Below are 14,474 nucleotides of genomic sequence, written 5' to 3' on the forward strand. Positions count from 1 at the left end.
TACAAAAACAACTACCTTGTATGAAAATTGCATTTTATATTTTCATTTTAAAAATATCGCGCAGAATTTGCGCGATACTCTTGCTTTTTATATTATATAACGCAAGTATACCAGTTATTTGTGCGTTTTAAAATAAGAAGCAAATTTTAAGAGTTATTTCTGCGCGAAAAAAATAAAAGGCATATAATAATTATTATTTTTGATGAATATAATAAAAATCAAATTTAATTATTATTTTATGAGTTTTATTTTAAAAAGCTCATATATAAAAAGCATGCATAATATTAAGGATAAAAATTATTAGAATGATAACTATTTACTTAAATAAGAGTTTAGACAACTTTTTGTTGCTGCTTTTTTTCATAAAAAATTTTAAAATAACTGTTATTTTCGGTCCCTGCTTAGGATAATTTTATGGGATCATTATTGAACTGTGGCATGTTAGTTGGATACTGGCAGCCCATCAGCAAATTAGGTCATTGAAGTATAATAATTGCGTACTTTAAAGAAATTTTTAAAAATATAGAATAAGTATAGCTTCGTCGTATATCACTAAAGAAAAGCTTTAAAGATAATGAAATATTAGGTATTGGAATGAACTCATCAAAAAGAAAGCATTATTTTTTGCAACATAGATATTCTAGTCGTAGTACTTATTGTCCGTACCTATATCGAACTCAGGCATTAGCATTAATTAGTGATTATATAGATGTATGTGAAATTGCTGGGCAAAAGTATATAATGACTTGGAAAACAAAAAAATTCTATAAAATCTCATCCAGTGTCGTTGCCAAAAAAAATTCAAAAATGTCGACTGAATCTCGCATACTTATTATATTACCTGGCGTGACTTTATGTACGTTTATCATTTCTGTATCAGTAAGTGCTCTGGTGACGAAGTTCGGGATAGAGATTGAATGTAATATGTATGCTGTTTAGGTATTCATAATCCTACAGTGAGCAGTTAGTAACTTGATCAGCCTTCTTAATGCGACCAACAGAATATTTAAATCTTTTGGCTAATATTAATATTAACTTGTTCATCTGAAATCTATGAGACCTACAAAAAGTTCGTGTCTCTTTATGTTTCTTTTACCTTCAATGGTGTCAAGCATTCGCAACTATACTTCTTCTGCAAACTTTTTTTTCTTAATAATTTCCTAGTAATTCCTGAAATTCCTGAATTCCTGAAAGTGCAGGAATTCAGGCGGATTCATTTTCTCTGCTTATCTCTTTTAACTTTTGTTGATAATCTTATATTCACTTGGAGTTAATCATATGAGGAATGACTACTTGACTATTCAATTGTATGGTTACATCCTCTGTACATTCTACGGTAAGTGGAGAGACTACAAGCTTTGATAAATACGAAATAATTGCTTCCTTAGGTAGGGTCGAATGATGGATTTCGTGAATAGTTTCAATTTCACGATTAAACTGCATTCATGCCATACTAAAGACCTAGTTTTGTATGTATTAAATCAAAGCACATTAGTTGGCTTCTACGAAGGCGTAAATGCGTTACCCATTTTAGGGACTAACTATGCTTAAGTATATATGTTGATTGATACGGTTTTACCAGTTTCTTTTTATTATTTCTTTTAATAAAATAATTCTTTGACCAAAAAAGCTTTATAATCTGACGCAATATGTTTTAATGTGGTTAAGAAATCGAATAGAATAACTTAAATTTAAATCGCGTTTAAGCTTAAAATAACATACAAAAATATTTTTTAAAAAACTTGAAAAAAAATTACAAATATTACATGTAAAATATACCAAAGCAGATTTAACATTGTTGGCTTTGCTTTGGTTGATTGTGTGGAAGTGTGATGTGATGTATTGCCATTGATGTCCACTTAACTAACCAAATCTGACTGTTTCACTAGTGGAAATTAATGAAACACATTCATAAGTATTGTAATGAAATTATTTGCAGGGACGTTATGCAATGCCACGACGACGTAACATGCACCAACAACAGTTTGGACAAGTCCAGCAGTTGGTACAACTGGTGCAGCAACGACAGTATCATAAACAACCAAATCAGTTGCAGTTGCTCTAGAACTCTCCTGCACTCGTCCAGTCTCAGTCGTCGCCTATGTTGGTGACAGAACCATCATTATGCCAAAATGCAGCTGCAGCTGAAGTTTGCATGCACCGCTTATTAAATTTGCACATTTATAATTGGAAATAGCACAAATGGTAGCAAATGGCAGCAAATGACGGAAAACGGCGAAATGGCAAATGTGTTTCAATTTGTATGATTATCTAAGTTTATGGTGGCAACGGCATCGGAAAAGGACTGGATTTGTATGTTGGCCCATAGACTTGCCCATAGACTACTGCAATTCAAGTAGTTAGGAATCTGTGCCAGCACTAATTGGCGCACACCCAAATGAGAGGGAAGTGACTTTTTCAACATTTTCGAAAACCCAAAATAAGTTCGGCATCGGCATCCTTTGGGTACAACGCATGTGTAAAGTTGAGCTTCAAACAGTTAAAAATTTATTTTACATTATTTAGTTAAAATCAAGTGTGAAAGCTGGTGAAATTTTGTAAATTAAATATAAAACTGCTCATTGAGTTTGTTTGAATAGCGAGAAATTTTACTAAATTACTGCTGTGGGCGCTGAAAGTTAGGACCACGAATGTCTATCTATTATAAGGATCTCTTAATAATATGTTGCAATCAAATTTTTAGTCCAAAACGCGCTGCTTAATAAGTACTCAGAAATCCAAACCAAAATTTACTGAAATAATTAGATCAAATTTGGAATATTTTACTTTTCGAAGTAATATTAGAGTTACTGTCACAACATTCAACCCATGGCAATTGTAATAGTACTAGTAAGTAAGTACTAAAACATGAAGTCTCAATTATAGTATAAACTTTAATTAATTGCTTTGATGTTTTTTTAAATTTAAAAACTATTTTTAAACTGCTTTTTATTATTACAACTAAATTTTTAATGTAAAATATTTTTACTTTTTAACTTGGTACTATATATCAGAAGTGAGTGAAGAAGAAATTTAAAATATTATATATATTTTTTATTTTTATTTTAAAATATCTAAAATTTTATTAAAAAACACGGTTCTTTAATTTTTAAATAGTTATGTGCAAATTGTTTTGGTGCACAAGGCTGTTACTCCAACCTGACCTAATCTACATTCAAATTAAGTAATGAAAAATAGATTCCCAGTTCTAAAGTGTGTTTGCTACCTTCACATAGCTTGTTTTATTATAAATCAATTATTTACTTTTTACTTACTACATTTTTATTTAGATGTTCTCATATTCTGTTTTATGTTTTATGTTAAATTCAACTCATATATTGTATTTTCATATATGCATGCAATAACTCAAAAATGCATTCACAGCTTTGAATATAAATCTTCTACAGCGTTCACTAGATGTTAGTTTCAAAAACTGGAACACCGAAACTTACAGCAGCTCAATCTCTTTTAAATAATATTACAGAAAATTACTGTTTTCCACAGCGGAAAACAGTGTTTAAAGTATTCAATAAGTGAATCTGAGTAGATATTCATCGTAAGCGACATCCTCTCAGCTCGGAAGTAATTTTAACATAGCCTCACTGTGGATGGTAACTTAAATTTATCGCTGCTTACGACATAATAAACTAATTTTATTTAATTGCAGGCTTGATGCAACTAGTTTATTTATTTCAAAAATTAAAAGATAAACTCATGTATTCGAAGATAGTATTCACATTGACAGAATAACTGTTTCACAAGCTTTCAATTTCTGAGAACATGCTTATTTGACTGTAGCTTGAAAATGAAAATCAGACTATCGTAAGGCTAGTTCCAACGTAAGGATACGAAGCATCTATGTTAAGAAGTACAAGTATCAGAACCGTAGACTTGGTTGAACGATCAAAATTGTACGAAAAACAGCAGCTTTTACTCGGAATGAGCATGAATTCTTTGAGGTGTGAAACAAACAAATAGCAGTTTATATATTTTTAATGGTTGATATGATTGTTGCTAAAATAGTGAATAGTGACAAAAAATATATCTTAGAAAAATGTAAAAAAAGTGACATGAAATATCACAGTGAAACTTTGAATTATTGCTACTAAAATAATTATTACATTTATTATGATGAGGACTAGTTGCCTCTGCATATTTAATATTGAAAACTTTGAGAACCACACAATTCAAATGATTAAGCTTAAAAATTAATTGGTTTTATGTTTACCTAATAAGACTTTTAAAAATTCAAGAATCTGCACTTGCAGTCTGGGAATTGTATGCAGTGAATGAATATCAGTGGCAGTCAACCTTTTTATTCCTTCCGTTTACTTTGGAAGGAATAATCTTCATAATCTACAAATCTACAGTAACTTACATTGAAGGAGTAATACATACAACAACTTAATTGAAATCTCTTTTTTATTTATATTTCCGATACATAAAACCATTTAGACTAAAACCATTTACCTTCAATTAATTAAGCTAAAAAAAAAATTATATGCCGACTATTTTATTTAGTCTTTATTTGACTCACAGCATTGATTCTGCAAGACATTAAGTTTCCTACTCATATAGGGTGTCAATTAATTGAAAATCATTCTCCATTTATTTAGATATAAGGTAGCTAATATGTGGACTGGTTTGCCATTGACGACTTTATAGTTTTCACCATATTTTAGGTTAATTAGGTCTTGTTGGCAAGTTGCAAGAGTTTATTATTTATAATATGTCTTCAATTACTTTTTTCGAAAACTAACTTAAGTTTGTTTATTTGGTTACTGATTCTGTCAATACCCACGCAGTTACATTATCCGTCATAGATATTAATTTAATAGGAAATAGGAAAGTGCTTAGGAGCAATTTCGTTAAATTACACTTAATTACACTTAAGAACTTAATAATAATGTATTGAAATAAAATTTTTAGTCCAAATTGCGCTAGTTTATATTGAAAAACTAAAACAAAATTTACTTAACTAATGAAATGACATATGAAATACGTATATATTGCTTTTTGAAGTAATATAGGGATACTGTCACAACTTTGAAACTGTAGAACTACTATTTCTAACATGAAAGCTGAAATGCTCGCTAGTAAGCGGTATGGTTGACTATGATAGATTTAAACCGCTTAAAAAAAGTTGTATGATAAGCAAAAGATTCATTTTACTATTAACATAGTATCTACTTAAAATTTAGTTCCAGAACATTTCCTTATACAATAACATAACTGAGATATAGTTCAATACAACTTTTAGAGAGTAAGTCTTATAGAATTTTTTTTACCGATATATTTTGCTCTATATATGTGCAATAACCATTTCCAATGTTATTGTTCTTTTCTTAAGCTACTTAAAATTAAAATACTAATAATTTGAAGTAATTTCGTACTTACCACAGGTAGCATTTTCAGAAATCCCAATAAGAAGATAACCATTATACTGGAAGTTGAGACACAGAACTGCATTTTCAGAAATGTAATGGCGCATTTCCTGTTGAACCAAATCGGGAGTAGAATAATAAATGCCGAGCACGACTGTAGCAAACAGCAAGCACAGCTAATGATAACAAATAATGGACTGTGCGGCATATTAGGCTGAGACGACTGGATGAAGCAACAGTGCAGAGGAAGAGATAAAATAAAAAAAAAGTTATAAACAATTCTAAAATATTTTATTAAACTAATAAAAAATATTAAATGAATTTTATTTATTTTTTCCCTCCATTCTTATTCCTAAAATACTGTAGCTCAGAGGAATCATTGAGTTTTGTTTTCCAACCGTTGCGGCCTACACCAGAAATTCAATTAAAATCTTAGCCTTGAACTTTAGAATTTCCACTCTTTATGTTATTTTTGTTTTTTTCTGTTCCTCCGATTTCATTTTCCTCGTTGTTGATAAAGTATTTGGAACATTGGAATACTCACAGTATAGCGGCTGATTTGGGAAGCATTTTCAATAAACAATGGCGCTTTGCTTTCATTGAGAGTCAGAGAAGCGGAAATAAACATTAAAACAATATATTTAAGTAGAGTTGGCGAAAAAGTTGCCACTTTCTACACAGTGTTCCACAAGCGTCCTTCATGCTATTTGCTCCCAGTATTTGAGGAAATAAAAATACTTTGAAAAATAATAAAATAACAAAGTAAACATAAATTGGTTACTATAATTTTAGTTGCCCTAATAATTATTGTATTAATTTTTAGTTATTTTGTGCAAATTAAAGATTTTAGAGGTCATCTTTATTGACTAATAAAAATATTGGAAAAATGATTTAAAATATAATAGAATGGATTTTGGTTTTAGTATGGAAGCTACTTACATTCGAGTTCCTCTTGGTCAACATCACAACATAGGTGCCTGAAAGAGGACATATGCAACGGGTTATATTTTCCATCAGATTTTTAGTTATGCATAGGTCTGATCGCCAAGTGGACTCAAAGGATGCCTTGTAATCATGTCTAATAAAGAATAAAAAATATTATAATCAAGAAAACATTTTCATATTAAGCAATTAATTTAGGAGTTAAAGTCCACTAAGCTTAAATTTAGTTGACATAATAACTCACATAACTAACTAAACATAATAACTAAACAAGTACTATATAAGACATATATTAATTAGCTTCTTCAGATATAAAATAATTCTCTTAATTATATATAAACTAAAATAAAGATGCTTATATTTGAAATGTGCAATGTACATGTATATGGAAATATACATATTCAAGATTATTTAAAACTCTATATGCTACAAACTCACCTAAACACAATAACCTGGCAATGTTTATGGTTCGAAATGTGCTTGAAATCGAATTAATTTTTCGATTATCGAGGAACAATTTTCCACATCGGATTTTCCATGAACCGATTTTACTTTAGAAAAATGTACTTTTCAAATCTATGTAATAGATAGAAGTATGCACAAATGTATGTAAGTTAGAAACAATACAATATAGTGTGTATTCTTCGGCCTGGACGAAGCTTTGATACCCTACACCTTTCGACAAAAAAGGACAGCAAAAAAACGGACATCAAATGACTTTCTGTTTATGTGCAAATAATTAAAACAACGAGGTTTTATTAAATGTCACAAAATAGATCTGTGAGGGAAGTTTAAGTTCGGTTGATTTTCGAAAAATTTTATTGTTAGAGGTCACATTCTTAACATTTCTGTCGATGCAGATTTAAATCCGAATTTCAAGCTTCTTGGCACGAAGTTGCTCCTTACATTTTTATGCACTTCCATTAAATAACTGACGGAATTCATTTTAGATGTTTATTTTATTATCATTAGATAGAAAAACGGACAGATATTAACAATTTCAGATGTACTGCATGACAGTTCAAGAAACAACACAAAATTTTTATTCACTGCATTTGAGTATTTTAGAGTCCGTCAATTATTTTAAACTATTGCCCTGGGTGTAGAGTATGATTTAAAAGTCAACATTTAATATGAAAACTTTTTGCTTTCTTTACGCAGAATATTTATTAAATTTAAGTTACCGTTTTATAATGGTTTAAGTTTCAGTATACTTACCCGCATACTGCCATCCAGTCACTATCCTTGGGTACACTCTCATGTTGAAATATTATTTCCACATGTCCACTTTCAAAAGGCAAGTCGAGCGGTTCACGAAAGTTGTCATTCGAACGATTGGATTGAAAAAGCCAGGTTTGAATTATACGCGATGCCAATATGTAATCAGTTTCTTTTGGATCACTTTAAGCACAAATGAAAATTATTTTTAATAATCAAAAAAATTATATTTGTTTAGAAAAAATATTTTTAAGATCTATATGGGATTGTTTAATCTAATTCCAAAGAAAAAAATACAGGTTCCCAAGTTTTACTTAAAATATTTAAAAGAAGAAATTTTAATTTTTTGAGTTCTTTGTATGACAGTAAGTTTTGCACTTAAGAAAGAAATGGACTGCACTATCGTTGCAAATATACATTCGAAAGGATTAAGCAACTCGTCTAATATAACCTTTTTACGAGTGTGTGTGATTACGGAGTCACTTAGGATGCTAATTGTGGCAGACACATTAAGAAATAACATTGATACAGATAGTTGAGCTGAAACTCTATCGCTGAGTTTAGTCATTTAGCCATTTATTACTTAATGGAAAAAAGCAAAAGGAGTCAGAGATGGGTTAATGTTTTTCTGACACGAATTTTGGGATATCGAAATACAGAAAAAACCAAGAAGATGAAGAATTGCAAACAAATGATCTGCCATAAAAAATACTCTTGCAGAGCCAGCATTTTCATTACTCCATATCATTAAAGGAGCTGTTAACAAACAGCTCGACTATAGATAGAAAAGTTTTTTAAAACATAAAGAACAAGTAAAATACTATGGCTTAGTTGAAATATCAAGCAAGTATATTATAATCAAACAAACTGATAAACAATACTGAAAGTATCTATCGATAGGTGGCACTTTTTACTGGTTTCTAGCCTCCTAAAAAGCAAGCTGCCATCAAAATAGGTATTTCTTCTTTAACATATTCATCATCATATCTGCAACCCAACAGAGAAAAAGGAAACTATTTTTAAATTCTACTGTATATGCCATACTTGATGGAGAAATAGAGCATATACTTTAGTGAGAATGTTGTAGAGAGGTTTCGAAACTGTATGGAACAAATTTAACCCTGATGTTTACACAAATAACCAACAAATCAGTTTCAAATGAGAATGTGATTACAAAGCAAAGTAAAAGCTCTGGTTGAACTCATTGATGGACACATAATTTCAACTAATCCAGAAAGACTTACATAGCCTTAATTATTGACAGTCCTAAGAGAAATATGGTACCAAAGGCATTTTTAACAGTGTAGTCATATTAAAACTTTTAGTAAATTATATTCATGTAATTTTTATTTTCTGTTTACGGTGCAGTTGGTAATTCCTATCTTTCATGCATGTATTGCTGGTATACGAGTATTACAACTCGACGGTGAACACATGTTAGTTATACAAACGTACTGGATTGCCTTTATGGCTCGGTAACTACTAGAAATACAATTGTTTAGTAGCGGCTGATCTTTCTATGACTTTCTCTGTTTTTCATACAAATACTGGTATGCATGTGCGAATTGTTGACAGTGTTAAAAATGTTTTACTCCAGAACCGATTTTTGTGTTAATATCCGATTTTATATTGTATAAATGTATTTTTTTGATAGAACAAAATGCAAAATGTAGTAAGATTTTTAAAACTGAAATAAATCGATTCAATTCCTTTTTAGGAAATTCTGTATTTCATTCTAAAGCCCAGCTTATTAAAAATATTTTACTTGGTGTTTTATAAGTACGTGTTTGCTATGAGAAAACATTTATCATTCAAATAAGATAAATTGTGTATCAAATCGGATTACTTATATGTTTTAATTTTAATTGGAAGTTATCAACGAGTTTGCAAATGTGCTGAAATATGTTATTCAAATGTTTAAAAAATATACTTTTGAATAGCTGTTTTAGGATTTATGTACTAAAGTTATAGTTATTTTAAAAACATAAATTAAGTCATCCAAATATACAGCTGACAGTATCTGTATCTGTATCTGTATCTGTATCTGTATCTGTATCTGTATCTGTATCTGTATCTGTATCTGTATCTGTATCTGTATCTGTATCTGTATCTGTATCTGTATTTACATCTATAAGTGTACATGTATAAGTATCTGTATCTGTATCTACATCTGAATGAGTATGAGTATCTATATCTGTATCTGTATCTACATCTGTATGTGTATGAGTATCTGTATCTGTATCTGTAACCTTATTTGTATCTGTACCTGTATTTACATCTGTATGTGTATATGTATGAGTATCTGTATCTGTATCCACATCTGTATGTGTATGAGTATCTATATCTGTATCTGTATCTGTATCTGTATCTGTATCTGTATCTGTATCTGTATCTGTATCTGTATCTGTATCTGTATCTGTATCTGTATCTGTATCTGTATCTGTACATACAACAGTTGCAAGACCATTTTTCCACTGCAGTCTAGTAACTAGTAATTGTTGGCGAAAGGATAAAGTATGATACTATAAAGCATACTTAGTATACTCGTATATGTGATGGTATAAAATTATTCGTTACGTAGATGCGCTCACGCACTACGCATGTACGTAATTAAGCAGCTTATCGATATATTAAGTTGATTCAGCTTAAGGCTATACGTTGACAATTTAGTAATGTTTTTTTCAGTGATTTGCCTCAAATCGATTAAATACTCTAGAAACGTTTCCGCCGTGACTTTAATGAGTGAAATTCAGTTGCAATAGGGAGCATTGTTAAAAATATGGTCTTCGGTTTCCAGAACACTAAAAATAAATACCAAATACATCCATAACTATATCATTTATGCAGTTTTGGAATATTTTTAATATAGAACGTTGGAAAAATATTAGTTGTTAATTTGAATTAAATACTTGCATTAGAAAATACAAAATAATTGGGTTATTAAAATTAAGAAAATGGTAAAGATTTTTAGTTTTTATTATAGAAAATTCAGAACTTATTATTAGGGAGACCTCTAATAGAACTCATATCCAATTAAAAAATCTCCGAAAACTCAAATAAAAATTATAATATCAGTATTTATTCTATGTAATGAATACGTAACTTATGTCGGCTTTCGATTTAGTATATACTGCAAAAAAATATATATACTTGCGATCTTTTTAAGTTTGCTTATTGTTTGTCTTGAAATTCTAATGCATTTTAACAAACTATTAGCCGTATGTATCGGACACGTCAAAAAACTTGATAACAAAAACATTATGAATATAATACACATGTTCTCTCTAACTGGAGTCTACCATTTATGTTGATGATGAAAGTATACTCATTTGGTTTGGCTGTACTGTTTTAGTATCATATGCCAAACAGATCTGTCGTTCAAGGCATTATACATTAAGTCTAAGCTTCTCCATTTTATACTGTAAATAGTTTTACAATCGCCAAAATTTTAAAATGCTGGCAATGAAGCTAAAATTTACTATTGAATTGTAAATTGTTTAGTATGTATATGGACAATTCTTCTTGGATCTTAACACTAATATTACTAAGACAAAATCCATGCGCATCAACACGCTTAACACTTCCCAGCTCACAATAAGTAATACGAACGTGGAAAATGTCGAAAAGTTTGATTACTTCGGCAGCATTATAACAACAGAAGGTGGTACTTCCAATAAACTTCGGAGAGCTATATGTGCCTTAACTAACCTCAAAAACATTTGACGTTCAACAACGTTGCATTTAAAAACTAAAATTACGATATTCGATGGCTGCGTTAAATAGCGGATTGTTACGACCGCGATACACTGCAGATAGACGTTAACAGATGCTTTAGCTAGATCCTAAACATTTGGTTGCCGAAAACCACACGCAATAAGCGGCTATGGGAAATTACAAATCAACAACCGGTTGAAAAGCAGATAAAGAAGCGGAAATATGGCTGACTGGGACACATATTGCGTAAGCCGGTTAGTGAAATTGCACATTCAGCATTAGAATTGAATCCACAGGGTAGAGAAATCGTGGATGACCAAAAAGTACATGGAGAAGATTGATAAGCGATTAATGAAATTCAAGCAAAGGAAAATCTTATAATGGAATAACACCTAAAATGTGCCCCAAAAATACTACAGAACAGTTATGGTTTCTAATCATTGGTCTTAAAACATATAATTAATTACACCTAAATTTTGATTTTATTAGACCTGCTTAAGGAAGTCTATAAGAAATCAATTAAGAGCGTTAAAAAAAATGAACTTAACTTTTTCCAAAAAACGATTTTTAAATGATATTAATTGAAGGATTGATATTAGTTGAATTATTCGATATAGCGAATAAGTTATACAAATATTTAGTTATTATATTGAATGTATTCTTTATAACTTTAACTGAGATTATTGCTGCTCCAAAAGTGTTTAAGCTTCATATAAGTTCAAGGATTAGTAAATTATCGCACAGAAAAAACGATCGTCTCACTAACTTCAAACAAGTGGTTTCATTAACATAAATTTTTAATATAGTTGTCACCATCTCAGCTAAATTTTGAAATCAAACCTTGTAAATACAATTACTCTTTTCTTCCCTAAACAGAAGAAAACTTCAGCAGAAGTTTTTAATGAGGTCGCATGCCACCTCACTCATCGGTGGCTTGTCAGGGTAGATGTTAGGGTATCATTTAATCCAATTCGATTATTGCAATAGATGGGAACTTAATTTTTTTTACAAACCAATTGGCTTCGATTTCAGCAGACTTGAAACTTGTTTCTCAAAAGTCCACATTTTTTCTCAGAAGCTAAATTGTGGTATATATATTATATATATTGTTTTTAGGTTGACGCGCAATTGGATTTGTAACAATATTAGCAGAAGTAATAATTTTTTTAATTATTAAAGTGGTTAATAGTAATGAAATGTAGCAGTAAAATTTTTAATTTTAATTAATTGCATTTTCCGGCTGAAAATGCGGTTGTTTTGGGTATTACTTAGTAAATATTACTTAATAAATAATTAATTTAAAAAAAAATTGTTTTTATTGTTACATTTTATTACTATTTATCCTTTCTTTATTGAAAAGTGTATTCTTTTTCATGTTTGACTTTAAATTAATTTAACAATATTTTTTGGAATTAATCACAGCAATAAAAAAAAAAATTTAATGAAAAATCCTTGCGAAACAAAATTTTAATTTATACTTTCCTTATTACATATATAATATAATTTAATAATTAAATATCTTAATTAAAGGCTTTGTGCATATATTTTTTCATTTACCTTCCACGTGTGTAGTAAGTTTTCGGAAGAAAACTTTTTAAGTTTTTGTAAGAAATGACGGAAGCGAATATTGTGGAGTTGGCCATCACATTAAGCAAACGTGATGAGAGTCCAATATCCATATAAAGTTGATCCGAAAATAAATCATCACTGTAAGTAAAAAGAATACTCGAAAAGGATAAAATAAATTAAGACAAAAAGCATCAGTGAAGCATGAATAGTTAACATTTATTGAGCAATCGAATTGCTGAGTTAAAAAATCATTATATGTATGAAGGAAATAATTACAAGGAGGAAGGACTTTATAATTCAGTAGTTTTTGACCATATCTTTTTACTTTTAAAAAGAAAAAAAAAAGGATGTGAAAATAATAAGTATGCCATCAATATGTACCACACGCACTTCGGGTCCCTTATTTTTACTCTTTTTTAATGTTTTTGCACGCGTATATGTGATTTTCGAGAAGAAGAAGAACAAAAATCTTCATAAAAACGCGTATATGTGATTTTCGAGAAGAAGAAGAACAAAAATCTTTTTTCAGTTAAAACAAAAAAAAAATACAAAAAAATTGTGAAAATTATTAAAGGATCATTGTGTAATGCGTCGCTTTCAGCAGGATGAAAATTGGGTCATAATTATATTGGCTCACACGATTCAATAACTATAGCTAATGTTTATGGGCAGAAATATAATTTAATTGGGTTACCGTTGAATGGTCTTCCTTACAAAATTTTATCATTTCAATTTTAATAAATAAATATTAAAGATATTAAAGTTGTGGTCTTAAAAGTTACTCTCATTTATTAATAAATATGACTAACAATATAACTGTAGCTGTTTCACAAAAAGATTCAATATTTATGAACATACATTGTGACCGAAAAGTTTTCGGGAAATTTTAAATAAAACGCAAAATTCTTAACCTTCATCAATATTTATTTTATCTCCTTCAAATATGCTCAATTAGAGCGATACACAAATCCAACAGTTTCTTCCAATCATCAAAACATTTTTATAGGCGCTTTCCGGTATGGCTTTGAGTTCCCTCTGCGAATTCTGTTTTACGTCTTCTATGGATTCAAAACGCGTTCCTCTGAGTGGTAATTTGAGGTTGGGAAACAGGAAAAAGTCACACGGTGCAAGATCAGGTGAATACGGTGGCTGTTCGATGGTATTTATTGAATGTTTGGCCTTAAAATCGTTGATAATGTTGAACAAATTGAGGTGAATCGGAACAAGCCGGGCGTTGACACGTCGCATACACAAATTGTCCACCAAAATCAAACGAGCCATCTCACGACCGATGCCTAGCTCTCGTGCTATCTCTCTAACACTCACATGAGGATTTTTGAACACGATTTCCTTTGCCTTTTCAATGTTTTCGTCGGTGGTAGAGGTCGAAGGTCGTCCAGAACGCGGCATGTCTTCGACGGTCGTACGACAGTCCTGAAAGGCTTTGTACCACTCATAAACTTGAGTTTTCGATAAAACTGATTCCCCATAAGCCTTTTGTAGCATTCGCAACGATTCTGCACACGAAATTTCGTTCGAAAAACAAAATTTGATGCAAACTCTTTGTTCAATATTTTTTTCCATTGTTTTTTTCGCAACGCACTACTGAGGTGAACTGGTTTCAACAGCTGCCGTAAACGAACTGTC

General features: G+C 30.3%; 1 protein-coding gene across 1 annotated transcript in view; it reads right to left on the reverse strand.

Annotated features, from left to right (window-relative positions):
* LOC119688690 (serine-rich adhesin for platelets) overlaps window positions 1–14,474 on the reverse strand; it is a 124,789-nt gene that overhangs the window by 33,477 nt on the left and 76,838 nt on the right. Inside the window, exons 10-13 of the mRNA XM_038103357.1 lie at window positions 12,816–12,965; window positions 7,545–7,727; window positions 6,324–6,462; window positions 5,398–5,607 (exon numbers count right to left, since the gene is read on the reverse strand). Coding sequence (XP_037959285.1) covers window positions 5,398–5,607; window positions 6,324–6,462; window positions 7,545–7,727; window positions 12,816–12,965 — 682 coding nt within the window. The remainder of the gene's footprint in view (window positions 1–5,397; window positions 5,608–6,323; window positions 6,463–7,544; window positions 7,728–12,815; window positions 12,966–14,474) is intronic.

The sequence above is a fragment of the Teleopsis dalmanni genome, chromosome X (genome assembly GCF_002237135.1).
Source record: "Teleopsis dalmanni isolate 2A chromosome X, ASM223713v2, whole genome shotgun sequence".
In the NCBI taxonomy this organism is placed as follows: Eukaryota; Metazoa; Arthropoda; class Insecta; order Diptera; family Diopsidae; genus Teleopsis; species Teleopsis dalmanni.